This window comes from Anomaloglossus baeobatrachus, chromosome 2, assembly GCF_048569485.1.
Source record: "Anomaloglossus baeobatrachus isolate aAnoBae1 chromosome 2, aAnoBae1.hap1, whole genome shotgun sequence".
NCBI lineage: Eukaryota > Metazoa > Chordata > Amphibia > Anura > Aromobatidae > Anomaloglossus > Anomaloglossus baeobatrachus.
The window spans coordinates 645540528-645568404 of NC_134354.1; the positions used below are offsets into that span (position 1 = coordinate 645540528).

Genomic DNA, 27877 nt, shown 5'->3' on the forward strand with positions numbered 1-27877 from the left:
ATGGCCATATTTCCAATTTGATTTTATTTCAAGGACATCCCTGGCATAATTCAGTATAAACCCTGCGACCCCGCTGTATTCAGCCTTGTATGTCAGCTGGCCGCAGGATACACACATACTATTGTCATTTCTTCCAGAAGTATATTGGTACTAGATCGTAGAGTTAGGGATACTGGGTGATCTCATAGCACAATACATTTTTATCAATGCAGCTCTGTCGGCCACATCCTCAGCACTAATCTTGTGCCATGCATAAACATGCCTGTATGGGTCCAATAATAACCTTCTGCTGTCACATACGACCGAAACAAGTTTTTCTGGGTTCCGACATGGGTCCTACGTTCAGTGGCTCCCTTGGGGCCTAACGCCATGTGAACAGAGTTGTGACTTCACAATCTATTTGCTCTGATCTCACTGTAGATGGTTTCTCTGCACATAATGTGTTATCTGAGAAAATGACAACTCTCAACTGGAACTGACTATCCAGTATTTGGCTTACAAATACTCGGGTAAAACACTCCTCAGTCAATTTGTGAACATGGCTTTACTTGTACTATATACGACCCTCACATTGCCAACTCTTCAGGACAAGATAGTCTTGTGACCATCTCTGATCATAGGGTAACACGGACATTATGGCCCAGATGCCAACGGGACAGCTGATCTCCTCAGACAGTCAACGTAAGGCCAAGAGTGTTCAATTACTGCAAAATAGCACACCGGGAACAACATCCATTGGTGAGAGGTAATAAAAAGTCTTTCCAGATTTGTAAGAAATACTGTTCATTGGCTTCTCAAACTATTTTATTTACTAACAGAAATGCCATAGTATACCAGAGGAAAGAATCTTTTCTAAATAAATAAAACACTTGCGCTTTATTTGAAATACATACAATGCTTAGAAAAACACATATGTACAGGTATTGGAGTGGTTGTCTCAACATTGTAGATCAGGAGGCTCCAGCTTAGGTCAATCATACTTGCGAAAGACTTGCCCGGGTCTTGCATTGCATCACGCGGCATGACCGAACACTCCTTACAGGAGCCGGTCAGCTGCATGTATTTCTATGCAGCTGAGACGCTCCTGTCCGTAGATGCGAGTCTCTCGTGCGTGTGACTCCGGCCTTACCAGGGAGTCTGTGTGCTCCTGATTGATTGTTTGGACCCACAGCATTATTGAGCTGGTCCCCAGCCCATACTCTTCTGCTTGCAACACTTGCATATCCTATAGAAAAGAGCTTGTAAACACAGCGGTTTCCCTAGGAAATCAGGCACCACTACTAGAGTGCAGAGGTAACCGAGGCAGTGAGCAGAAAACAATAGAATTAAAAATCTGTTTTCCGTTTATGATGTACAGAAAACCCCTTTAAAAACAAGCAAATGTGCTATTTACTACTTACTAAAAATCCGCTTAGTTCTCATACGTCAGAAAAGGTCACATCTTACAATTGTAAAACCACTTAGGCCACATTCACATGTTCAGTATTTTGGTCAGTATTTCACATCAGCAAAAATCAGAGAAAGTATAATAGAAACACAGGCACCACTTCTGCATTTTTCACCCACTAACAAATACATCTGTGTGACATAGCTTTAGGCTAGACTCACACATATTCCCACTGGTGAACAGACAGAACTAGACCCATGTGCAATGACAATATATGGGCCCTTTGCCGCCCAAAATATCATCAGAATGCACAATGCCACCTGTTTTGGAGGTAGAAATGGGCCCCCTTCCCACTTGGGCACTTGGTGGCCGCACAGGTTGCACCAATAATATGTCTGCCACTGCGTATTTTATGCAGATTAAGGCCTGTTTCACACGTCAGTTATTCTGGTACGTTTGTGCTTTTTTTAAAACGTACCAGAATCCCTGACATACGCAGACCCATTATAATCAATGGGTCTGCTCACACATCAGTGATTTTTCACTGAACTTGTCTCTGTGCAGCGTGCACGCGTGGCCGTGATACTGCACCGAGACAAGTCAGTTTTTTTCTGGCATCACTGATGACCCACTGACCACACTATGGTGTGATCCGTGTGTGATCAGTGAAACACGTACCAGAAAATCACGGACATATTAAATATTTTCAACTTACCTTGCCTGCGATTCGCTCTGCAGCCTCTGTTCTCGGCAGCTCCTGCCTGGCTCATGAATATTCATGAGGGGCAGGAAAACCCGACCAGGAAGTAGCTGCTGAGAGCAGTGGGCGGATGCTGGAGACCCGAGGAGATCAGCACCATGGACAGCAGCAGTGAAGGCAGGTGAGTAATATCCATGTGCGATCACAGATCACGGATTGCACATGGACAACCCACGTGTGCCGTGAATCATGGAACACGGAGAGACGTGCGTGTTTTACACGTCAGTGAAGAACGTCAGTGTTTTTCATTGACTTGTGAAACGGGCCTAACTGCAACATTTTAAAGTACCAGCAAAGTGGCTGAGTTTTGCCTTAAGGCCCCGTAACACACAACCACATATCTAACGATATATCGCCGGGGTCACGGATTCCGTGACGCACATTCGGCATAGTTAGTGACGTTGTTTCGTGTGACACCAATGAGCGACCGTTAACGATGGAAATTACTCATCGAATCGTCCATCGTTGACACGTCGTTCCTTTTCAAAAAATCCTTGATTGTTGAGGACGCAGGTTGTTCGTCGTTCCCGAGGCAGCACACATCGCTATGTCTGACACATCGGGAACGACGAACTACAGCTTAGGCCCGTTTCACACGTCAGTGAAAAACACTGACGTTTTTCACTGGCGTGTAAAACACGCACATGTCCCTCCGTGCGCCGTGAATCACGGCACACATGGGTTGTCTAAGTGCAATCCGGGCTCCGTTCTCTGTGGCCCGTGATTGCACTTAGAGATTAACTCACCTGTGCGCGCTCCATGGTGCTGATCGCTCCCGCGGTGCAGCATCCGGCCGCTGCTGACCCCCGCAGCAGCTGCTTCCGGGTCGGCTGTTTCGTGCATCATGAATATTCGTAATGAGCCGGCTCAGAAGCAGCAGGGAGAACAGGCTGAAGAGAGCGTCGCTGGAGCCGGGTGAGTTAAAATGCTTTTTATTTTAGAAGCACGTTTTTTTCTGGCACGTGTTTCACGGACCACACCACTGCGTGGTCCGTGGGACATCAGTGATCCCAGAAAAAAATGGACATGTCTCCATGCTGCAATCACGGACACGCGGGTACGCCGCACGGAGACACGTGCAGTGAAAAATCACTGATGTGTGAGCAGACCCATTCATTATAATGGGTCTGCGTATGTCAGTGATTCTGGTACGTTTAAAAAAAAAGCACAAACGTACCAGAATCACTGACGTGTGAAAGGGGCCTTACCTGCAGCCGCCGGCAATGAGGAAGGAAGGAGGTGGGCAGGATGTTACGGCCACTCATCTCCGCCCCTCCGTTTATATTGGGCGGCCGCTTAGTGACGCCGCACGAACCGCCCCCCTTAGAAAGGAGGCGGTTCGCGGGACACAGCTACGTCGCTAGTCAGGTAAGTCCGTGTGACGGCTCCTAACGATATTGTGCGCCATGGGCAGCAATTTGCCCGTGACGCACAAACGACGGGGGCGGGTACGCTCGCTAGCGATATCGCTGCGTGTAAAGCCCACTTTAATCTCATTCCTTTGCTGTATTTCTAGTGCAGAATCAGGGCAGGGATTGGCTGCTGTTTAGAGAGTTCACATGCTGCTGACTCTCCTGTAGAAGGTTCAGCACCTGCCCCATTCTTCTGAAAGAACCCCATTCAGATGAATGGAAGAGTCTCGATCACAAAAATTTATGCAAACAAATCTGCAGTGTGGGAATTCACCATGAAATTTGCAGCATTTCAATCTGTTGCAGGAACGTGCCTAAAGGGCCCGTTACACGCTACGATATATCTAACGATATGTCGTCGGGGTCACGTCGTTAGTGACGCACATCCGGCATCGTTTGGCATATCGTAGCGTGTGACAGCTACGAGCGACTGTGAGTGAGCAAAAATACTCACCTTATCATTGCTCGTCGACATGTCGCTCATTTTAAAAAAAAAAAAAAAATCTATCGTCCTTCTGCTTGCCGATTGTTCATCGTTCCCGAGGCAGCACACATCGCTCCGTGTGACACCCCGGGAACGATGAACACAGCTTACCTGCGTTCCGCTGGCAATGCAGAAGGAGGTGGGTGGGATGTTACGTCCCGCTCATCTCCGCCCCTCCACTTCTATTGGCTGGCCGCTGTGTGACATCGCTGTGATGCCGAACGTCTCTCCCCCTTCAGGAAGTGGATGTTCGCCGCCCACAGCGAGGTCGTTTGAGAGGTAAGTACGTGTGACAGGGGTGACCGACTTTGTGCGACACGGGCAACAAATTGCCCGTAACGCACAAACGAAGGGGGCGGGTGCGATCGCACATGTGAACGCACGATAAATCGTCCCGTGTAAAGCGGCCTTTAGTGTGGACCTTACTAAAGATGAACGAACCCCAGGTTTGGTATTCATACCGAACACGGACTTTAAAAAAAAACAAAACCCAATTTGGGTGCTTTACGTATGTACAGCACTCACATGTGCTCAGCTCAGTGCGAGCTGATTGCAGTGTTTAAACGGCTTGGACTGGGGGGTAACAACAGTATGATCAGATGTAGTGTGAACTGAACAAAAAAAAATTAAAAAAAAAAACACTCCTGGAAGAGATCTGTGTATGGCTGGCTGCAATTGGGTGGAGAACCAGACTGCCCAATTAGTGACTTTGATTGGGGTTCAGGTCAAGTCCAGGTCCCAAACCGATCTTTAGCTAAAGTCCGGCTGAACCCGCAGAGCCGAATTTCCACGGGTCCCGCTCATCTCTAGACCTTACCCAGTCATTTCAATGATAACCCTAGATCTGGAGGGTAAGTCACCGGTCTGGCATTTTTTTATTTTTATATACAGGTCTGGACCAAATACGGTATAGAAAATATGCACCAATTTTTAACACAAACGCTGCAAATTCTAGTTATATGTCCTATGTATACAGTACAGACCAAAAGTTTGGACACATCTCATTCAGTTTTCTTTATTTTCATGACTCTGAAAATTGTAGATTTATATTGAAGGCATCAAAACTATGAATTAACACATGTGGAATGAAATACTTTCCAAAAAAGTGTGAAACAGCTGATAATATGTCTTATATTCTAGATTCTTCAAAGTAGCCACCTTTTGCTTTGATTACTGCTTTGCACACTCTTGGCAATCTCTTGATGAAATTCAAGAGGTAGTCACCGGAAATGGTCTTCCAACAGTCTCGAAGGAGTTCCCAGAGATGCTTAGCACTTGTTGGCCCTTTTGCCTTCACTCTGTGGTCTATCTCACCCCAAACCATCTCGATTGGGTTCAGTTCTGGTGACTGTGGAGGCCAGGTCATCTGGTGTAGCACCCCATCACTCTCTTTCTTAGTCAAATAGCCCTTACATAGCCTGGAGGTGTGTTTGGGGTCAATGTCCTGTTGAAAAATAAATGATGGTCCAACTAAACGCAAACCGGATGGAATAGCATGCCGCTGCAAGATGCTGTGGTAGCCATGCTGGTTCAGTATGCCTTCAATTTTGAATAAATCCCCAACAGTGTCACTAGCAAAGCACCCCCACACCATCATACCTCCTCCTCCATGCTTCATGGTGGAAACCAGGCATGTAGAGTCCATCCGTTCACCTTTTCTGCGTCGCACAAAGACACGGTGGTTGGATCCAAAAATTTCAAATTTGGACTCATCAGACCAAAGCACAGATTTCCACTGGTCTAATGTCCATTCCTTGTGTTCTTTAGCCTAAACAAGTCTCTTCCGCTTGTTGCCTGTCCTTAGTAGGGGTTTCCTAGCAGCTATTTTACCATGAAGGCCTGCTGCACAAAGTCTCATCTTAACAGTTCTTCTAGAGATGTGTCTGCTGCTAGAATTCTGTGTGGCATTGACCTGGTCTCTAATCTGAGCTGCTGTTAACCTGCCATTTCTGAGGCTGGTGACTCAGATAAACTTATCCTCCGCAGCAGAGGTGACTCTTGGTCTTCCTTTCCTGGGGCAGTCCTCATGTGAGCCAGTTTCTGTAGCGTTTGATGGTTTTTGCCATTGCACTTGGGGACACTTTAAAAGTTTTCCCAATTTTTCAGTCTGACTGACCTTCATTTCTTAAAGTAATGATGGCCACTCATTTTTCTTAGCAGCTTTTTTCTTGCCATAATACAAATTCTAACAGTCTATTCAGTAGGACTATCAGCTTTGTATCCACCAGACTTCTGCACAACACAACTGATGGTCCCAACCCCATTTACAAGGCAAGAAATCCCACTTATTAAACCTGACAAGGCACACCTGTGAAGTGAAAACCATTTCCGGTGACTACCTCTTGAAGTTCATCACGAGAATGCCAAGAGTGTGCAAAGCAGTAATCAAAGCAAAAGGTGGCTACTTTGAAGAACCTAGAATATGACATTTTCAGTTGTTTCACAATTTTTTGTTAAATATTTTATTCCACATGTGTTAATTCATAGTTTTGATGCCTTCAATGTGAATCTACAATTTTCAGAGTCATGAAAATAAAGTAAACTGTTTAAATGAGAAGGTGTGTCCAAACTTTTGGTCTGTACTGTATGTCCAAATCCTGTGTGATCCTCCTGATGTCAGAGGCATGGTAAATGCAGGAAATAAGGGCTAATGGTGAAGTATTCTCACGGCCAGGAAAGATGGAGGCTGAACCTTGAGAATGACTTTCCTGAGCCCCAGCTGTGAGCAGCCTCCTGCCCATAGTCCTGAGCCCCAGCTGTGAGCAGCCTCCTGCCCATAGTCCTGAGCCCCAGCTGTGAGCAGCCTCCTGCCCATAGTCCTGAGCCCCAGTTGTCCAGCTGTGAGCAGCCTCCTGCCCATAGCCCTGAGCAGCCTCCTGCCCATAGCCCTGAGCCCCAGCTGTGAGCAGCCTCCTGCCCATAGTCCTGAGCCCCAGCTGTGAGCAGCCTCCTGCCCATAGTCCTGAGCCCCAGCTGTGAGCAGCCTCCTGCCGATAGTCCTGAGTCCCAGCTGTGAGCAGCCTCCTGCCCATAGCCCTGAGCCCCAGCTGTGAGCAGCCTCCTGCCGATAGCCCTGAGCCCCAGCTGTGAGCAGCCTCCTGCCCATAGTCCTGAGCCCCAGCTGTGAGCAGCCTCCTGCCCATAGCCCTGAGCCCCAGCTGTGAGCAGCCTCCTGCCCATAGTCCTGAGCCCCAGTTGTCCAGCTGTGAGCAGCCTCCTGCCCATAGCCCTGAGCAGCCTCCTGCCCATAGCCCTGAGCAGCCTCCTGCCCATAGCCCTGAGCCCCAGCTGTGAGCAGCCTCCTGCCCATAGTCCTGAGCCCCAGCTGTGAGCAGCCTCCTGCCCATAGTCCTGAGCAGCCTCCTGCCCATAGTCCTGAACCCCAGCTGTGAGCAGCCTCCTGCCCATAGTCCTGAGCCCCAGCTGTGAGCAGCCTCCTGCCCATAGTCCTGAGTCCCAGCTGTGAGCAGCCTCCTGCCCATAGCCCTGAGCCCCAGCTGTGAGCAGCCTCCTGCCCATAGTCCTGAGCCCCAGCTGTGAGCAGCCTCCTGCCCATAGTCCTGAGTCCCAGCTGTGAGCAGCCTCCTGCCCATAGCCCTGAGCCCCAGCTGTGAGCAGCCTCCTGCCCATAGTCCTGAGCTCCAGCTGTGAGCAGCCTCCTGCCTATAGTCCTGAGCCCCAGCTGTGAGCAGCCTCCTGCCCATAGCCCTGAGCCCCAGCTGTGAGCAGCCTCCTGCCCATAGTCCTGAGCTCCAGCTGTGAGCAGCCTCCTGCCCATAGTCCTGAGCCCCAGCTGTGAGCAGCCTCCTGCCCATAGCCCTGAGCCCCAGCTGTGAGCAGCCTCCTGCCCATAGTCCTGAGTCCCAGCTGTGAGCAGCCTCCTGCCCATAGTCCTGAGCCCCAGTTGTCCAGCTGTGAGCAGCCTCCTGCCCATAGCCCTGAGCAGCCTCCTGCCCATAGCCCTGAGCCCCAGCTGTGAGCAGCCTCCTGCCCATAGCCCTGAGCCCCAGCTGTGAGCAGCCTCCTGCCCATAGTCCTGAGCCCCAGCTGTGAGCAGCCTCCTGCCCATAGTCCTGAACCCCAGCTGTGAGCAGCCTCCTGCCCATAGTCCTGAGCCCCAGCTGTGAGCAGCCTCCTGCCCATAGTCCTGAGTCCCAGCTGTGAGCAGCCTCCTGCCCATAGCCCTGAGCTCCAGCTGTGAGCAGCCTCCTGCCCATAGTCCTGAGTCCCAGCTGTGAGCAGCCTCCTGCCCATAGTCCTGAGCCCCAGCTGTGATCAGCCTCCTGCCCATAGTCCTGAGTCCCAGCTGTGAGCAGCCTCCTGCCCATAGTCCTGAGCCCCAGCTGTGAGCAGCCTCCTGCCCATAGTCCTGAGCCCCAGCTGTGAGCAGCCTCCTGCCCATAGTCCTGAGTCCCAGCTGTGAGCAGCCTCCTGCCCATAGTCCTGAGCCCCAGCTGTGAGCAGCCTCCTGCCCATAGTCCTGAGTCCCAGCTGTGAGCAGCCTCCTGCCCATAGCCCTGAGCCCCAGCTGTGAGCAGCCTCCTGCCCATAGTCCTGAGCCCCAGTTGTCCAGCTGTGAGCAGCCTCCTGCCCATAGCCCTGAGCAGCCTCCTGCCCATAGCCCTGAGCCCCAGCTGTGAGCAGCCTCCTGCCCATAGCCCTGAGCCCCAGCTGTGAGCAGCCTCCTGCCCATAGCCCTGAGCCCCAGCTGTGAGCAGCCTCCTGCCCATAGCCCTGAGCCCCAGCTGTGAGCAGCCTCCTGCCCATAGTCCTGAGCCCCAGCTGTGAGCAGCCTCCTGCCCATAGTCCTGAACCCCAGCTGTGAGCAGCCTCCTGCCCATAGTCCTGAGCCCCAGCTGTGAGCAGCCTCCTGCCCATAGTCCTGAGTCCCAGCTGTGAGCAGCCTCCTGCCCATAGCCCTGAGCTCCAGCTGTGAGCAGCCTCCTGCCCATAGTCCTGAGTCCCAGCTGTGAGCAGCCTCCTGCCCATAGTCCTGAGCCCCAGCTGTGATCAGCCTCCTGCCCATAGTCCTGAGTCCCAGCTGTGAGCAGTCTCCTGCCCATAGTCCTGAGCCCCAGCTGTGAGCAGCCTCCTGCCCATAGTCCTGAGCCCCAGCTGTGAGCAGCCTCCTGCCCATAGTCCTGAGTCCCAGCTGTGAGCAGCCTCCTGCCCATAGTCCTGAGCCCCAGCTGTGAGCAGCCTCCTGCCCATAGTCCTGAGTCCCAGCTGTGAGCAGCCTCCTGCCCATAGCCCTGAGCCCCAGCTGTGAGCAGCCTCCTGCCCATAGTCCTGAGCCCCAGTTGTCCAGCTGTGAGCAGCCTCCTGCCCATAGCCCTGAGCCCCAGCTGTGAGCAGCCTCCTGCCCATAGCCCTGAGCCCCAGCTGTGAGCAGCCTCCTGCCCATAGTCCTGAGCCCCAGTTGTCCAGCTGTGAGCAGCCTCCTGCCCATAGCCCTGAGCCCCAGCTGTGAGCAGCCTCCTGCCCATAGCCCTGAGCCCCAGCTGTGAGCAGCCTCCTGCCCATAGTCCTGAGCCCCAGCTGTGAGCAGCCTCCTGCCCATAGTCCTGAACCCCAGCTGTGAGCAGCCTCCTGCCCATAGTCCTGAGCCCCAGCTGTGAGCAGCCTTCTGCCCATAGTCCTGAGCCCCAGCTGTGAGCAGCCTCCTGCCCATAGTCCTGAGTCCCAGCTGTGAGCAGCCTCCTGCCCATAGCCCTGAGCTCCAGCTGTGAGCAGCCTCCTGCCCATAGTCCTGAGCCCCAGCTGTGAGCAGCCTCCTGCCCATAGCCCTGAGCCCCAGCTGTGAGCAGCCTCCTGCCCATAGCCCTGAGCCCCAGCTGTGAGCAGCCTCCTGCCCATAGCCCTGAGCCCCAGCTGTGAGCAGCCTCCTGCCCATAGTCCTGAGTCCCAGCTGTGAGCAGCCTCCTGCCCATAGTCCTGAGCCCCAGCTGTGAGCAGCCTCCTGCCCATAGTCCTGAGCCCCAGCTGTGAGCAGCCTCCTGCCCATAGTTCTGAGTCCCAGCTGTGAGCAGCCTCCTGCCCATAGCCCTGAGCCCCAGCTGTGAGCAGCCTCCTGCCCATAGTCCTGAGCCCCAGTTGTCCAGCTGTGAGCAGCCTCCTGCCCATAGCCCTGAGCCCCAGCTGTGAGCAGCCTCCTGCCCATAGCCCTGAGCCCCAGCTGTGAGCAGCCTCCTGCCCATAGTCCTGAGCCCCAGTTGTCCAGCTGTGAGCAGCCTCCTGCCCATAGCCCTGAGCCCCAGCTGTGAGCAGCCTCCTGCCCATAGCCCTGAGCCCCAGCTGTGAGCAGCCTCCTGCCCATAGTCCTGAGCCCCAGCTGTGAGCAGCCTCCTGCCCATAGTCCTGAACCCCAGCTGTGAGCAGCCTCCTGCCCATAGTCCTGAGCCCCAGCTGTGAGCAGCCTTCTGCCCATAGTCCTGAGCCCCAGCTGTGAGCAGCCTCCTGCCCATAGTCCTGAGTCCCAGCTGTGAGCAGCCTCCTGCCCATAGCCCTGAGCTCCAGCTGTGAGCAGCCTCCTGCCCATAGTCCTGAGCCCCAGCTGTGAGCAGCCTCCTGCCCATAGCCCTGAGCCCCAGCTGTGAGCAGCCTCCTGCCCATAGCCCTGAGCCCCAGCTGTGAGCAGCCTCCTGCCCATAGCCCTGAGCCCCAGCTGTGAGCAGCCTCCTGCCCATAGCCCTGAGCCCCAGCTGTGAGCAGCCTCCTGCCCATAGCCCTGAGCCCCAGCTGTGAGCAGCCTCCTGCCCATAGTCCTGAGCCCCAGCTGTGAGCAGCCTCCTGCCCATAGTCCTGAGTCCCAGCTGTGAGCAGCCTCCTGCCCATAGCCCTGAGTCCCAGCTGTGAGCAGCCTCCTGCCCATAGCCCTGAGCCCCAGCTGTGAGCAGCCTCCTGCCCATAGTCCTGAGCCCCAGCTGTGAGCAGCCTCCTGCCCATAGCCCTGAGCCCCAGCTGTGAGCAGCCTCCTGCCCATAGCCCTGAGCCCCAGCTGTGAGCAGCCTCCTGCCCATAGTCCTGAGTCCCAGCTGTGAGCAGCCTCCTGCCCATAGCCCTGAGCCCCAGCTGTGAGCAGCCTCCTGCCCATAGTCCTGAGTCCCAGCTGTGAGCAGCCTCCTGCCCATAGTCCTGAGCCCCAGCTGTGAGCAGCCTCCTGCCCATAGTCCTGAGCCCCAGCTGTGAGCAGCCTCCTGCCCATAGCCCTGAGTCCCAGCTGTGAGCAGCCTCCTGCCCATAGCCCTGAGTCCCAGCTGTGAGCAGCCTCCTGCCCATAGCCCTGAGTCCCAGCTGTGAGCAGCCTCCTGCCCATAGTCCTGAGCCCCAGCTGTGAGCAGCCTCCTGCCCATAGTCCTGAGCCCCAGCTGTGAGCAGCCTCCTGCCCATAGCCCTGAGCCCCAGCTGTGAGCAGCCTCCTGCCCATAGTCCTGAGTCCCAGCTGTGAGCAGCCTCCTGCCCATAGCCCTGAGCCCCAGCTGTGAGCAGCCTCCTGCCCATAGTCCTGAGTCCCAGCTGTGAGCAGCCTCCTGCCCATAGTCCTGAGCCCCAGCTGTGAGCAGCCTCCTGCCCATAGTCCTGAGTCCCAGCTGTGAGCAGCCTCCTGCCCATAGTCCTGAGTCCCAGCTGTGAGCAGCCTCCTGCCCATAGTCCTGAGTCCCAGCTGTGAGCAGCCTCCTGCCCATAGCCCTGAGCCCCAGCTGTGAGCAGCCTCCTGCCCATAGCCCTGAGCCCCAGCTGTGAGCAGCCTCCTGCCCATAGCCCTGAGCCCCAGCTGTGAGCAGCCTCCTGCCCATAGCCCTGAGTCCCAGCTGTGAGCAGCCTCCTGCCCATAGCCCTGAGTCCCAGCTGTGAGCAGCCTCCTGCCCATAGCCCTGAGCCCCAGCTGTGAGCAGCCTCCTGCCCATAGTCCTGAGTCCCAGCTGTGAGCAGCCTCCTGCCCATAGTCCTGAGTCCCAGCTGTGAGCAGCCTCCTGCCCATAGCCCTGAGCCCCAGCTGTGAGCAGCCTCCTGCCCATAGTCCTGAGCCCCAGCTGTGATCAGCCTCCTGCCCATAGCCCTGAGCCCCAGCTGTGAGCAGCCTCCTGCCCATAGTCCTGAGCCCCAGCTGTGATCAGCCTCCTGCCCATAGCCCTGAGCCCCAGCTGTGAGCAGCCTCCTGCCCATAGTCCTGAGTCCCAGCTGTGAGCAGCCTCCTGCCCATAGTCCTGAGCCCCAGCTGTGAGCAGCCTCCTGCCCATAGCCCTGAGTCCCAGCTGTGAGCAGCCTCCTGCCCATAGCCCTGAGCCCCAGCTGTGAGCAGCCTCCTGCCCATAGTCCTGAGCCCCAGCTGTGAGCAGCCTCCTGCCCATAGCCCTGAGCCCCAGCTGTGAGCAGCCTCCTGCCCATAGTCCTGAGTCCCAGCTGTGAGCAGCCTCCTGCCCATAGCCCTGAGTCCCAGCTGTGAGCAGCCTCCTGCCCATAGTCCTGAGCCCCAGCTGTGAGCAGCCTCCTGCCCATAGTCCTGAGCCCCAGCTGTGAGCAGCCTCCTGCCCATAGTCCTGAGCCCCAGCTGTGAGCAGCCTCCTGCCCATAGCCCTGAGCCCCAGCTGTGAGCAGCCTCCTGCCCATAGCCCTGAGCCCCAGCTGTGAGCAGCCTCCTGCCCATAGTCCTGAGCCCCAGCTGTGAGCAGCCTCCTGCCCATAGCCCTGAGCCCCAGCTGTGAGCAGCCTCCTGCCCATAGTCCTGAGCCCCAGCTGTGAGCAGCCTCCTGCCCATAGTCCTGAGCCCCAGCTGTGAGCAGCCTCCTGCCCATAGCCCTGAGCCCCAGCTGTGAGCAGCCTCCTGCCCATAGCCCTGAGCCCCAGCTGTGAGCAGCCTCCTGCCCATAGTCCTGAGCCCCAGCTGTGAGCAGCCTCCTGCCCATAGCCCTGAGCCCCAGCTGTGAGCAGCCTCCTGCCCATAGTCCTGAGCCCCAGCTGTGAGTTTACACACCCCTCCACTTATAGCACAGCCTGCTGCGCACTGAAGCCTCTATACTGGTATAGCCCCAAGTTAACGTTAGACAACCAGACGCGTCACGAGAAAACGTGACGTCACGGTCAGGTGACTCTGATTATCACAGGTTTTTCTAGAAAGTACTTAGCTTCTCCACTTCGCCACGCCCCTTTTCTGGGGTCCTACTCCGTGAGATGTAGCTGTCTAAGCGTTGCCTGATTACAACTAATGAATCGATTAATTGTCGGGGACAGTCGTATGACGTTACTGTACGTGTCTAGAGGAAGGACAGATAATAATGGCTTCTACTTGTATTCCTCATTGTTATGTGGCGGGTACAGGGCAGCCTTGGTGAGGGGCTTCTCAAGTGTTGCTGAAGCTGCTGATGTGGACAGGAGCCGGTAACCGCTGGGTGGTCGGGGAGGGAGCCGGGATGTCTGAAGATGCTGGGGTGTCCGGTATTGCGGACAAAGCTTCCATACTGTGCAGTGAGCGAAGAATGACGCTCCATCCTATTCTGTAGGAAGTCACATAAAGTAATGGACTGTGCACAGTGTGCGAGCAGAGTATGCAGTGTATGAGCAGAGTATGCAGTGTATGAGCAGAGTATGCAGTGTATGAGCAGAGTATGCAGTGTATGAGCAGAGTATGCAGTGTATGAGCAGAGTGCGCAGTGTATGAGCAGAGTGCGCAGTGTATGAGCAGAGTGCGCAGTGTATGAGCAGAGTGCGCAGTGTATGAGCAGAGTGCGCAGTGTATGAGCAGAGTGCGCAGTGTGAGAGCAGAGTATGCAGTGTGAGAGCAGAGTATGCAGTGTATGAGCAGAGTGCGCAGTGTATGAGCAGAGTGCGCAGTGTATGAGCAGAGTGCGCAGTGTATGAGCAGAGTGCGCAGTGTGAGAGCAGAGTATGCAGTGTATGAGCAGAGTGCGCAGTGTGAGAGCAGAGTGCGCAGTGTATGAGCAGAGTGCGCAGTATGAGAGCAGAGTGCGCAGTGTGCCAGCCCCTGCAGTGTGTGAGCAGAGAACGGTGCCGCCATCCCCTGTGACTGGGCTAGCTGAGTGCACGGTATGGCAGCTGCAGTGTGTGAGCAGAGTATGCAGTGTGCCAGCCCATGCAGTGGGTGAGCAGAGTATGCAGTATGCTGGCCCCTGCAGTGTCTGAGCAGAGTATGCAGTGTGCTGGCTCCTGCAGTGTGTGAGCAGAGTATGCAGTGTGCCAGCCCCTGCAGTGTGTGAGCAAAGTGCGCAGTGTGCTCAGGGCCGGATTATAGGCGGGGCAGGCGGGGCTTCAGCCCCGGGGCCCCCACCATCAGAGCTTCCAAGGGGGCCCCCACCACCAGGGCCATACTTGCCACCCGTCAGCAATTTTTTTTTTCTTCACACCCTCTCCCCCTCCGTAAAGACAGTCTAATAAATCAGCTGTGTTTTCGGGGGGGGGGGGGGGGGTGCGCGCACCTACATTTATTTGTATCTGCGTCTCTAAGACGCAAAAACAAACTGCGGGCGCCGGACGCTGATTGACCCCGGAAGTAGTTTGTACTTCCGGGGTCAAAGGTATGCCTGCTCCCTGCTCTGCTGCGGGGTCCAATGCCGCGGCCGTCACAGCAGACCGCGGCCGTCACAGCAGACCGCCGCCGCGGCCGTCACAGCAGACCGCCGCCGCGGCCGTCACAGCAGACCGCTGCCGCGGCCGTCACAGCAGACCGCGGCCGCGGATGAGAAGACCGGTGCCGCGGCCGCATATGAGAAGGCCGGTGCCGCGGCCGCATATGAGAAGGCCAGCAGAGGAGACTCACCGGAGCAGGAGGATGGCATCGGAACAGCAGCAGGAGGACGGCGGCCTATACCGGAGCAGCAGGAGGATGGCATCAGAGCAGGTAAGGGCAGAGCTGAAGAAAGATGTGTGGTGTGTGAAGCAGAGCTGTGTGTGTGTGAGAGAAACAGAGCTGTGTGTGTGTGTGAGAGAAACAGAGCTGTGTGTGTGTGTGTGTGTGTGTGAGAAACAGAGCTGTGTGTGTGTGTGTATGTGTGTGTGAGAAACAGAGCTGTGTGTGTGTGTGTGTATGTGTGTGTGAGAAACAGAGCTGTGTGTGTGTGTGTGTGTGTGTGTGTGTGAGAAACAGAGCTGTGTGTGTGAGAAACAGAGCTGTGTGTGTGTGTGTGAGAAACAGAGCTGTGTGTGTGTGTGTGTTTGTGTGTGTGAGAAACAGAGCTGTGTGTGTGAGAAACAGAGCTGTGTGTGTGTGTGTGTGTGTGTGTGAGAAACAGCTGTGTGTGTGTATGTGAGAAACAGAGCTGTGTGTGTGTGTGAGAAACAGAGCTGTGTGTGTGTGTGTGTGTTTGTGTGTGTGAGAAACAGAGCTGTGTGTGTGAGAAACAGAGCTGTGTGTGTGTGTACGTGTGTGTGAGAAACAGCTGTGTGTGTGAGAAACAGAGCTGTGTGTGTGTGTACGTGTGTGTGAGAAACAGCTGTGTGTGTGTGTGTGTGTGTGTGTGTGTGTGAGAAACAGAGCTGTGTGTGTGTGAGAAACAGAGCTGTGTGTGTGTGAGAAACAGAGCTGTGTGTGTGTGTGTGTGAAACAGAGCTGTGTGTGTGTGTGTGTGTGTGTGTGTGTGTGTGTGTGAAACAGAGCTGTGTGTGTGTGTGTGAAACAGAGCTGTGTGTGTGTGTGTGTGTGTGTGTGAAACAGAGCTGTGTGTGTGTGTGTGTGTGTGTGTGTGTGTGTGTGTGAAACAGAGCTGTGTGTGTGTGTGTGAAACAGAGCTGTGTGTGTGTGTGTGTGTGTGTGAAACAGAGCTGTGTGTGTGTGAAGCAGAGCTGTGTGTGTGTGAAGCAGAGCTGTGTGTGTGTGTGAAACAGAGCTGTGTGTGTGTGTGAAACAGAGCTGTGTGTGTGTGTGTGAAGCAGAGCTGTGTGTGTGTGAAGCAGAGCTGTGTGTGTGTGTGAAGCAGAGCTGTGTGTGTGTGAAGCAGAGCTGTGTGTGTGTGTAGCAGAGCTGTGTGTGTGTGTGTAGCAGAGCTGTGTGTGTGTGTGAAGCAGAGCTGTGTGTGTGTGAAGCAGAGCTGTGTGTGTGTGAAGCAGAGCTGTGTGTGTGTGAAGCAGAGCTGTGTGTGTGTGAAGCAGAGCTGTGTGTGTGTGAAGCAGAGCTGTGTGTGTGAAGCAGAGCTCTGTGTGTGTGAAGCAGAGCTCTGTGTGTGTGAAGCAGAGCTCTGTGTGAAGCAGAGCTCTGTGTGTGTGTGTGTGAAGCAGAGCTCTGTGTGTGTGTGTGTGTGAAGCAGAGCTGTGTGTGTGAAGCAGAGCTGTGTGTGTGTGTGTGTGTGTGTGTGAAGCAGAGCTGTGTGTATGTGTGAAGCAGAGCTGTGTGTGTGTGTGTGTGTGTGTGTGAAGCAGAGCTGTGTGTGTGTGTGAAGCAGAGCTGTGTGTGTGTGTGAAGCAGAGCTGTGTGTGTGTGAGAAGCAGAGCTGTGTATGTGAAGCAGAGCTGTGTGTGTGTGAAGCAGAGCTGAAGAAAGATGTGTGTGTGTGAAGCAGAGCTGTGTGTGTGAAACGGAGCTGAAGCAGAGCTGTGTGTGTGTGTGTGAAGCAGAGCTGTGTGTGTGTGAAGCAGAGCTGTGTGTGTGAAGCAGCTGTGTGTGTGAAGCAGCTGTGTGTGTGAAGCAGCTGTGTGTTTGTGAAGCAGAGCTGTGTGTGTGTGAAGCAGAGCTGTGTGTGTGTGTGTGTGTGTGAAGCAGAGCTGTGTGTGTGAAGCAGCTGTGTGAGTGAAGCAGCTGTGTGTGTGTGTGTGTGAAGCAGAGCTGTGTGTGTGAAGCAGCTGTGTGTGTGTGTGTGTGAAGCAGAGCTGTGTGTGAAGCAGAGCTGTGTGTGAAGCAGAGCTGTGTGTGTGTGTGAAGCAGAGCTGTGTGTGTGTATATATGAATCAGAGCAGTCTGTGCGGCACCCCAGAGCGCTAAGCCACCCATCCCAGTAATGTGTACGCCACCAGAGCTGTTTGCCACTCCAGCAACATCTATGCCCCCCAGTAACGTCTATGCCCCCTGCCCCTCCTGTAATGTATATATTGTAGGCCCTAGCCCCTCCTGTGATGTATATACAGAAGTGCTGTGTCAGTGTGCATGGTGTGCAGTCATGTCTGTTAGTGATGGCCATCATGCAACACAGCCACATGTCCTGGAGGAGCTGGACGGAAACAGGCGGGGGAGGTGAGTGATGCTGCTTGTGACTTCTCCATATTAACACCTGTAATGCGTCTGTGTCTGCATGTGTGTCAGTGTATATGACTGTGCATATATTTGTCTGTTTAAATGTATTTTTGTGAATTTGTCTTCAAATATGTATATGTGCGTATGCCTGTATGTGTATGTGCGTGACTGTGTGTGGATGGGGCCCACTGAGACTCAACCGGGGACCACAAAAACCTGGAGCCGGCCCTGGCTGCCTTAACATTGGGATGAATAAAAAAATATGTGAGTAACTCTACTTTCTGTGTATAAGTGACGGCTGTGAGTGATCCTGGACTGTATATGTATTGTACTGTGTGTATAAGTGACTGCTGTGAGTGATCCTGGACTGTATCTGTATTGTACTGTGTGTGTATAAGTGACGGCTGTGAGTGATCCTGGACTGTGTCTGTATTGTACTGTGTATGTGTGTATAAGTGACGGCTGTGAGTGATCCTGGACTGTATCTGTATTGTACTGTGTGTATAAGTGATGGCTGTGAGAGATCCTGGACTGTGTCTGTATTGTACTGTGTGTAAGTGACGGCTGTGAGTGATCCTGGACTGTATCTGTATTGTACTGTGTGTATAAGTGACGGCTGTGAGAGATCCTGGACTGTGTCTGTATTGTACTGTGTGTGTGTAAGTGACGGCTGTGAGTGATCCTGGACTGTGTCTGTATTGTACTGTGTGTATAAGTGACTGCTGTGAGTGATCCTGGACTGTGTCTGTATTGTACTGTGTATGTGTGTATAAGTGACGGCTGTGAGTGATCCTGGACTGTATCTGTATTGTACTGTGTGTATAAGTGACGGCTGTGAGAGATCCTGGACTGTGTCTGTATTGTACTGTGTGTGTGTAAGTGACGGCTGTGAGTGATCCTGGACTGTATCTGTATTGTACTGTGTGTATAAGTGATGGCTGTGAGTGATCCTGGACTGTATCTGTATTGTACTGTGTGTGTGTAAGTGACGGCTGTGAGTGATCCTGGACTGTGTCTGTATTGTACTGTGTGTATAAGTGACGGCTGTGAGAGATCCTGGACTGTGTCTGTATTGTACTGTGTGTGTGTAAGTGACGGCTGTGAGTGATCCTGGACTGTATCTGTATTGTACTGTGTGTATAAGTGACGGCTGTGAGAGATCCTGGACTGTGTCTGTATTGTAGTCCTGTAAATCTGAATGTGGCAGAACAGGAGAAGATAAATGTTCATTAAATTTATATCTAAATGCTACAGTTCGTGCTCTACTGTTATGGCTAAAAATGTTAACGTTTATGGGGCCCCCACCAGATTTTCTGCCCAGGGGCCCCCACCAACCTTAATCCGGCCCTGAGTGTGCTGGCCCCTGCAGTGTCTGAGCAGAGTATGCAGTGTGCTGGCCCCTGCAGTGTGTGAGCAGAGTGCGCAGTGTGCTGGCCTCTGCAGTGTGTGAGCAGAGTGCGCAGTGTGCCGGCCTCTGCAGTGTGTGAGCAAAGTGCGCAGTGTGCTGGCCCCTGCAGTGGGTGAGCAGAGTGAATGGTGCCGCCGTCCCCTGTGACTGGGCTAGCTGAGTGCACGGTGTGCCCCCCCGTACGGCTGCGCGGCCATGTTTCGTCTTTCCATTTGTTGCATGTTTCCCTCCCTTTCTTCCAAGAATTCCACCTTTTTAATTTTTCCAATGACATAAGGATCTGAGCTTTTGCAAGAACAGGTTTTGAGTGACAGCATTCATGTCACCATACAATGTATGCAATGTGTGACTGCAGCCAGAAAAATACAAATGGGATGAAATGGTGAACAAAATTTAATTCCCCTCCCCAATAAAAAACCCAATAATAATAAATAATTATATAATATGGTGTGATCACTGTTTGCTTTCAAAACCACATCAATCCTTCTAGGTGCGTTTACACACAGTTCACATAGGAACTCGGCAGGGATTTTGTTCCAAACATCTTGTAGAACTATCCACAGATCTTCTGGGGATGTTTTCTTATGCTGAAAATAGTTCCTAAAGCTAATTTGTCACCCACCTAATCTGAGGGCATAATGTAGAGACACAGACCCTGATTCCAGCGATGTGTCCCTTACTGGGCTTCTTAGTGTACTGTTGATAAAATCACTGTTTAATCATCAGGAGATTATCATTACAGCACTAGTGATCCTGTTGCCACGTCATCCTCCATATTCATGAGCTCTGTGTAACCCTGCACCCACCACTGATTGGCAGCTTTATTTTGTATGTTATACATTGCCAGTAAGCTGAAAATCAGTGGTGTGGTTGGGATTATACAGAGCTCAGAATTCAAAGAACTGCTAATTCTTAGCAGAGAAAACAGGGATTTTTTTTAAATGACAGTAAACAGCTCAGTGACACATCGCTGGAATCAGGATCTCTGTCTCTAGATTATGCTGTTCTCAGATGGGGGAGCAAAAACCTGGTGACAGATTCCCCTTAATGACATTAGATGTATATTTGGGGTTGTTGTTCTGCTGCAGAATAAATTTTAAACCAACAGACGTCTCCCTGATGGTATTGTATGATGGATACCGTATGTATCTGCCCACAGTATTGAGGACACTATTAATCTTGAGCAAATCCCCAATTTCATTTGCTGAAATACGGCTCCTGACATGCCCAGATCCTCCACCATGCTTCACTGCTGCCTGCAGCTACTCAGTATTGTACCGTTCTCTAGGCTCTAGTGAATGATCTGCCTTCTGCCCAAAATGTCACACTTTCAATCCTCAGTCCACTGCCATTTTTCTTTACCTCAGTTTCTATGGTTTCGTGCATAGTTGTCACTTTATCTTCTTTCCATGACAAAAATATGGCTCTTTGGCCTTGATTCCTCTGTGAAGATCGCTTTTAGCCAAACGTCTCTGAAAGTGGATGGGTGTAGCTTGGTCTCACTAGTTGTAGCCCTTATGGCTCTGTTGGACATCTTTCGATTTCAAAGTGAAGTAATCATGATATGTCTTTTGTTTGCTGCACTGCGTTTTCTTGGCCGAGCACGAGCACTTCCTCTAGAGTCCTCAATGTTGCCCATTTCTTGGTGTCCTCAGTGCTGAGAAATCCAGGCTGATACGTATTCATCATGTAATACCATCAGGGAGGCGTCTGATTGGCTCCAAATTTATTCTACAGCAGGAAAGCTACCCCAAAGTTATTGGGAAGTATCTTCAACATAAAGAAGAACAAGGAGGCCTGGAAATGATGATGCGGCCCCCACAGAGCCGTGGTCTCACAATCATCCAGCCTGTCTGGGATTACATGAGGAGATAGAATTATTTGGAAAAGCTACATCTACAGAAGATCTGTGGTTAGTTCTCGAAGTTGTTTGTAACAACCTCGCTGCCAAGCTGCTTCAAAAACTGTGTGTGCCAGTCGGAGAAGATGATGCTTTGGATCTGTTTTGTAAGTTGTAGTGATACGGTGGGCACACCAAATTGTTATTTAAACTATTCTCACTTCTAATTTTGAAAGCAGTCTTTGGCCGTGTGCACACGCTGCTTTTTTGCTGTGTTTTTTTTCTGCTTTTTTGGTGCAGTTTTGGATGCAGTTTGTTGTCCTAAACTGCATATATGACCTTCCCCAGCATAGTCTATGAGAAATCTGAAAGGCTGTGCGCACGTTGCTTCTTTTTTGCCTGCAGTTTTGGTTGCAGAAAAAAGAAACAGCATGTCACTTTTTTCAGCGTTTTTCCCTGCGCTTTGCCATTGACTGTTAAAAAAACACCGGGGCAAAAATGCATCCGTTTTATTTTTTAATGTGTTTTTTTCTTTACTTCCCCTTGTGCTAGGGCATTCCACAGTCTGATTTCTCTAAAGTCGCTAACGGAATGTCGTTGGGATCACGGAATTCGTGACGCACATCCGGACTTGTTAGCGACGTCATTGCATGTGAAACGTATGAACGACCGCCAAGGATTAAAATTACTCACCATATCGTTGATCATTGTCACGTCGTTCTAATCCCAAATATCGTTGCTGTTGCAGGACGCAAGTTGTTCGTCGTTCCTGAGGCAGCACACATCGCTATGTGTGACACCCCAGGAACAACGAACAACAGCGTACCTGCGTCCTCCGGCAACGAAGTGGGCGTGACTTTCATGCGGCTGCTTCTATTGGATCGCTGCCGTGTGACGTTGCTGTGACGCAGCACGAACCTCCCCCTTAGAAAGGAGGCGGTTCGCCGGCCACAGCAACGTCGCTAGGCAGGTAAGTGCGTGTGACGGGTCCTAGCGATGTTGTGAGCCACAGGCAGCGATCACTAGCGATGTCGTTGCGTCTAAAGCAGCCTTTTCTGTAAAGCACCCTTTCCTATTTAGCTGCCGGAATCACTTTTCTTCCACCTGCAGTGACGGCTTCCTGGTCCTTAGTATTGTCTTTGGAAGGAATAAGTCATGTGCCAGTCCTTTATATTGACCACACATGTATTTATACAAATAAATGAGATCTCCTCTGAGACGTCTTTTTTCTAAGCTAAACATATCTAACTTTTTCATCCTCTCATCATATGTGAGGCTTCAATTCCTTGTAGTACTCTAGTTAGCTGCCTTTGAACTGATGTCTTTTTTTACTTATTTTTTTAATTCATTATTTCAGATGAAAAGGGAAGGTATTTTTTGCTCTATGTAGCCATGAGTATAAAACATTTTCTATCTGTTTGATCAATCTACAGGTTTGGGGTGGACACTAAAGATGGTGGTCCCTAAATCCCACTGGCTTCTGCTTGCTGTCACTTTGGTTCCATTATTCGGTTGTACGCTGGGCAGGAGAGGGCAGGATGTGCACTGCGGAGGTGAGCGATGATGGCTGACAGCTGTCATTATACAATATTTGTATCATTTGTAAGGATTAATATTTGTGTATTACCATAAAGTTTGTTTCCTTAAAATGATTACTATGCAGTTGTCATCGTTTTTAAAGGGTTACATTTATTTACAGTATTTGTTTGTTCTGAAAGTAGAAAATTTGTATCCAGACATAATTGAGTCACATAATGCATATACCAAAATGACCTCCGCAGATAAATCATGAGCACTTAATGGGAACCAAACATCAGGATTTTGGTATACAAGGTGCAGCCAGTGCAGTACAGGCACATTGTGTACATACCATTAGTGGGCAGCTCGGATGTTTAGGCTGTGAAATCCAAGTTTGTGAAGTTTAAAAATTCATCATTTTGACTGACAGTTGCACCTCTGCTGATAATATCCGGGCGGGTTATACACATGGAAAGACCGCCCCCCGCCGCCTGTTCCTCCCTCTCTCTTGCTCTGTGCAAATTTCTCTATTGAGTAACATGGCGTCGGAGTTGGTGCCTGCGAATTGCCCTTATCTCAGTCACCATGTTTCTGAAGCCAGTATTACCTAGTCTTGTGCCTGAGAGGGCGGCACATGCGCCCTCCCTTCTTCAGATCTCGTTGTGACCGCAGGAGCACGCGCGGTCACAACAGGACTGGAGAACAGCTAATCTTACCGATTAGCTGCAGCAGACGTCTGCTACGATATCGTCTGCTGCAGCTAATCGGTAAGATCAGCTGTTCTCCAGTCCTGTTGTGACCGCCAAATGGGCTTCTTTGTTCTCCGGCGCTGGTGTCTCCTCTTTCGGCCATCTTCATCCTCGGCCATCTTTATCCTTCTTCTGAAGCCTGTGTGCATTACGCGTCCTATGTCATCCACACTCGCGGGTCCTGCGCAGGCGCATTACAATACTTTGATCTGCCCTGCGCAGGATCTCCATGCCGGCAAGTGTGGATGACGCAGGACGCGTCATGCATACCGGCTTCAGAAGAAGGATGACAAAGATGGCTGAAAGAGGAGGCACTGGAGAACGGAGACGCCCATTTGTCCAAACTTCACCCCAGCGACCGTTTAGGTAAGTATTATAAAGTGATTTTTACATTTTCCACAGCGGCCTGGGCTCTTATATACAGCATGTTAGAATGCTGTATATAAGAGCCCACTGGTGGTGGCCACAGCTTATAGGCCCCAAATCCGTTGACAGGTTCCCTTTAAGATCTCTCCACAGGTATTCACTGGGATTTAGATCCAAACTCATTGCTGCCACTTCAGTACCCTACAGCGCTTTGTTTCCATCTATTTCTGGGTGAATCTTGAAGTATGTTTGGGGCCATTGTTCTGCTTAACCCCTTAAGGACGAAGCCAGATTTGTACTTAATGCCCAGGCCATTTTTTGCAATTTTGACCAGTGTCCCTTTATAAGGCTATAACTCTGGAACGCTTCAATGGATCCCGATGATTCTGAGATTGTTTTTTCGTGACATATTGGGCTTCATGTTAGAGGTAAATTTAGGATGATATTTTTTTATTTTATTTGTGAAAAAATCTGAAATTTGACAAAAAAATTAAAAATTTTGCAAGTTTCAAACTTTTAATTTTTATGCCCATAAACCGGAGAGTTATGTCAGACAAAATAGTTAATAAATAACATTTCCCACTTGTCTACTTTAGATCAGCGCAATTTCTGAAACAAAATTTTTTGGGGTTAGGAAGTTAGAAGGGTTCAAAGTTCATCAGCAATTTCCCATTTTTTCAACAAAATTTACAAAACCATTTTTTTAGGGACCACATCCCATTTGATGTGACTTTGAGAGGCCTGGGTGACAGAAAATACCCAAAAGTGACACCATTCTAAAACCTGCACCCCTCAAGGTACTCAAAACCACGTTCAAGAAGTTTATTAACCCTTCAGGTGCTTCACAGGAACTAAAGTAATATGGAATGAAAAAAAATAAAAATTAACATTTTACCTAAAAATGTTACTTTAGCACTAATTTTCTTACTTTTTCAAGAGGTAACACCAAAAATTGGACCTCACACTTTGTTACCCACTTTCTTATGAGCGCGCCGATACCCCACATGTGGTCAGAAACCTTTGTTTGGGTAAATGGGAGGGCTTGGAATAAAAGGAGCAATATTTGAATTTTGGAAAGCAAAGTTGGCTGAAACAGATTGCGGGCACCATGTTGCTTTTACAGATCCCCTAAGGTACCTAAACAGCAGGAACCCCCCTCAAGTGACCCCATTTTGGAAACTAGACCCCTTAAGGCTTCTATCGAGGGGTATACTGAGCATTTTGGACCCACAGGTACTTCACAGATTGTGATAACGTTACTTTGTCATATTGAAAATTGTAATTGTTTTCTCAAAAATGTTGCTTTAGCATCAATTCTCTCACTTTTTCAAGAGGTAATTCCAAAAATTTGACCCAAATGTTTGTTACCCACTTTTTTATGAGCGCGGTGATACCTCACATGTGGTCTGAAACCTTTGTTTGGACAAATGGGAGGGCTTGGAACGAAAGGAGCAATATTTGAATTTTGGAAAGGAAATTTGGCTGAAAAAGATTGCGGGCACCATGTTGCATTTGGAGGACCCCTAAGGTACGTAAACAGCAAAAAACCACCACAAGTGACCCCATATTGGAAACTAGGCCTCTCAAGGAATTTATCTAGATGTTTGGTGAGTACCCTGAACCCCCAGGTGCTTCACAGAAGTTTATAACGTTGAGCCATGAAAATAAAAAAATAAAATTTTACCACAAAATTGTTACTTCAACCAGGTAGCTTTTTTTTTCACAAGGGTAACAGGAAAAAAATCACCATGAAATGTATTCTGCAATTTCTCCTGAGTTTGGTGATATCTTATATGTGGTGGAAATCAACTGTTTGGGCACACGGCAGGTCTTGGAAGGGAAGGAGTGCAATTTGACTGAACATTTGGCTGGAATAATTAGTGGACGCTGTCGCATTTGGAAAGCCCCTAAAGTGCCTAAACAGTGGAGGCCCCCCACAAGTGACCCCATTCTGGAATCAAGAAACCTCAAGGCTTTTATCTAGGTGTATATTGAGCATTTTGAATCCACGAATACTTCACAGAATTTGATAAGCTTAGGTTGCCATATTGAAAATTTTCATTTTTTTCACAAAAATGTTTCTTTAGCATCACATTTCTCACTTTTTCAAGAGGCAACAACAAAACGTGGACCCCACAGGTTGTTATCCAATTTTTTGTGAGCGCAGGGATACCCCATATGTGGCCAAAAACCTCTGTTTGGATATATGGGAGGGCTTGGAATGGAAGGAGCACCATTTAAATTTTGGAAAAGTTGAAATAAATTGCGCGCACCATGTCACATTAGCAGGGCCTCTTGGGTACCTATACATTAGAAACCCCCCACAAGTGACTCCATTTTGGAAACTGGACCCCTCAAGGATTTTATTCAGAAGTATAGTAAGCATTTTGAATCCACAGGTACTTCACAAAAATGTTGCTGTAGCAACAAATGTCTCACTTTTAGGCTATGTGGCCATGATCCAGCGACACGGCATCCAGTACACAGTGTCAGCCTTCCTTCAGAGATGTGAGTGTTGTCCACGGGAGAACGCAGCTGCCCATGCACACGATTTGGGTTCAGGCCGCTGTGGAGCTCTATGCTACCTGCAGAGCACACTCATCTCCGCAGCATAAATTGACATGCTGAGGCTTGGGAAGCTGCGCCACAGGTCGGTTTATGCTGCGGAGAAAAGAAGCACAGTGGGCATGGGATCTCCAAAAATCCTTCCACTGTGCTTCTACTGCACAACGCAGCGTTATGGACGCAGGGAAAACACTCTGCGCCCAAATTGCTGCAAACCCTGATTGTGGGCACATAGCCTAAAATGCTACAATGGATGAATGGATAGATGTCAAACATATATAACGTCCCACCCCCCTGCATATTCTAAGCTGGCGCCCTTTAGTGCCTTTCATGTGGCACTAAAGGGTGCCTAGCCTTGTATTTAGCCCAAAAAGAAAAAAAAATAATTAAAATAAATGACGTGGGGTCCCCCCTATTTTTGATAGCCAGCTAGGGTAAAGCAGACAGCTGTAGCCTGCAAACCACAGCTGACAGCTTCACCTTGGCTGGTGATCAATTTGGAGGGCTCCCCAAGCTGTTTTTTTTTTTTAATTATTTATAAATAAATAATTAAAAAAAAACAAACAAACGTGGGGTCCCCCCAAATTAGTTCACCAGCCAAGGTGAAGCTGACAGCTGGGGTCTGGTATTCTCAGGATGGGAAGAGCCATGGTTATTGGACTCTTCCCAGCCTAAAAATAGCAGACCGCAGCCACCCCAGAAGTGGCGCATCCATTAGATGCGCCAATCCTGGCGCTTCGCCCCAGCTCATCCCGCGCCCTGGTGCGTTGGCAAACGGGGTAATAAATGGGGTTGATACCAGGTGTGTAATGTTACCTGGCATCAAGCCCAGCAATTAGTTATGTCACGGCGTCTATCAGATACCCGACATAACTAATTGACAGTAATAAAAAAAAAAATTGACAACAAAAAAAAATTTATTTGAAAAAACACTCCCCAAAACATTCCCTGATTAGCCAATTTATTGAAAAGAAAAAAAATCCGCTGTAATCCATTTGGACGTCCCACGTCGACTCTGGACCTTCTAGAATATGGGGGACACGTTCAGGGAACGTATCCCCCATTTTCTAGGTGTGAGGACCCTCCATTTGAGGAGAGTGGGTGCAATGAATCTGCACCCACCCTCCCTGGGTCACAACTGCAAAGTGCCGAGCAGCAGCAGCCAGCGTCTCACAACACAGGAAGCTGTCAGCTGCTCGGCACATGTGACCGGCGTCTGCTGTGAAGGAGCCGGAGGAGGGGGCCGCGGGGGATCAGTGCTCCGACAGGTATGTATCACACCGGGGAACACCGGGGTGGGGATAGGGGGGGACCCGGCAGGGCCTGGGGAGCAGGTTTCTGTCGCATGTGTTATGGCATATGCGACAGAAACCATAGGAAAGGGGGAAATGCGGCCGGCGCGCTGCTGTGATCGCCGGTGCGCGCGGCCATCTTGGATTTTCGGGAGGGGGTTGGGGGTCGGGGGGGCACTTTGGGGATACCGAGGGGACCGGAGGGAACCGGGAAAAAGATTTATCTCCCATCTGACATGTTCGATCATGCCAGATGGGAGATAAATCATTTTTTACCGGCGCGGTCATTTACTATAACTTGATCGGTATACGGTGTATACCGGTCATCAGGTGAGCGGGGACCGGAAAAACCGGCCAGAATCATGATCTCCAGGGTCTCAGCTACCCCCGGCAGCTGAGACCCCGGAAATTTTCTGACTCTGGGGGGCGCTAGACCCTTTTTTCCGACTGCCGTTAAAAAGCGGCGGATCGGAAAAAGTTCCCTAATTTGTCGCCGTTAAAAGGCGTATCGGCGGTCGTTAAGGGGTTAAAGACACATAATCTAGGACGCAAACCCAGCTTTCTGACGCTGGGCACTACATTGCCACCTAAAATCCTTTGGTAATCTTCAGATTTCATGATGCCTTGCACACAGTCAGAAAGTGTCTTGTGGAAAAAGGAGACTGTGCTCTTGCTGTCAGAGCACAATATAAAATTATTTAAAACAAATACAAAATCTAACCACTAGATTTGTGTTTTCGGTCACTGCAGTGTAACAGAATAATATAATAAAAAAATATGAAGAATACAGTGGAACCTTGGATTAAGAGTAACTTGGTTTGAGAGCGTTTTGCAAGACAAGCAAAGATTTTTAAACCTTTGTAACTTGGTTTAAGAGCAATGCTTTGCAATAAGAGCAAATAGTCACTGTTTACACATC

At 50.7% G+C, this 27877-nt stretch overlaps 1 protein-coding gene across 4 annotated transcripts in view; it reads left to right on the top strand.

Moving 5' to 3' along the window:
• Positions 1–13381: 13381 nt before the first annotated feature.
• The window catches only part of CNPY2 (canopy FGF signaling regulator 2), a 79586-nt gene continuing 65090 nt past the window's right edge, over positions 13382–27877 (top strand). The window contains exons 1-2 of one of the 4 annotated variants that reach the window (XM_075336959.1): positions 13382–13421; positions 21902–22021. In XM_075336959.1, the coding sequence (XP_075193074.1) occupies positions 13406–13421; positions 21902–22021 (136 nt within the window). In that variant the 5' untranslated portion in view covers positions 13382–13405. Of the gene's footprint in view, positions 13422–13454; positions 13557–14552; positions 14899–17144; positions 17221–21901; positions 22022–27877 lie in introns of those variants that run through there. The other 3 variants (XM_075336960.1, XM_075336961.1, XM_075336958.1) reach the window with 3 other exon arrangements.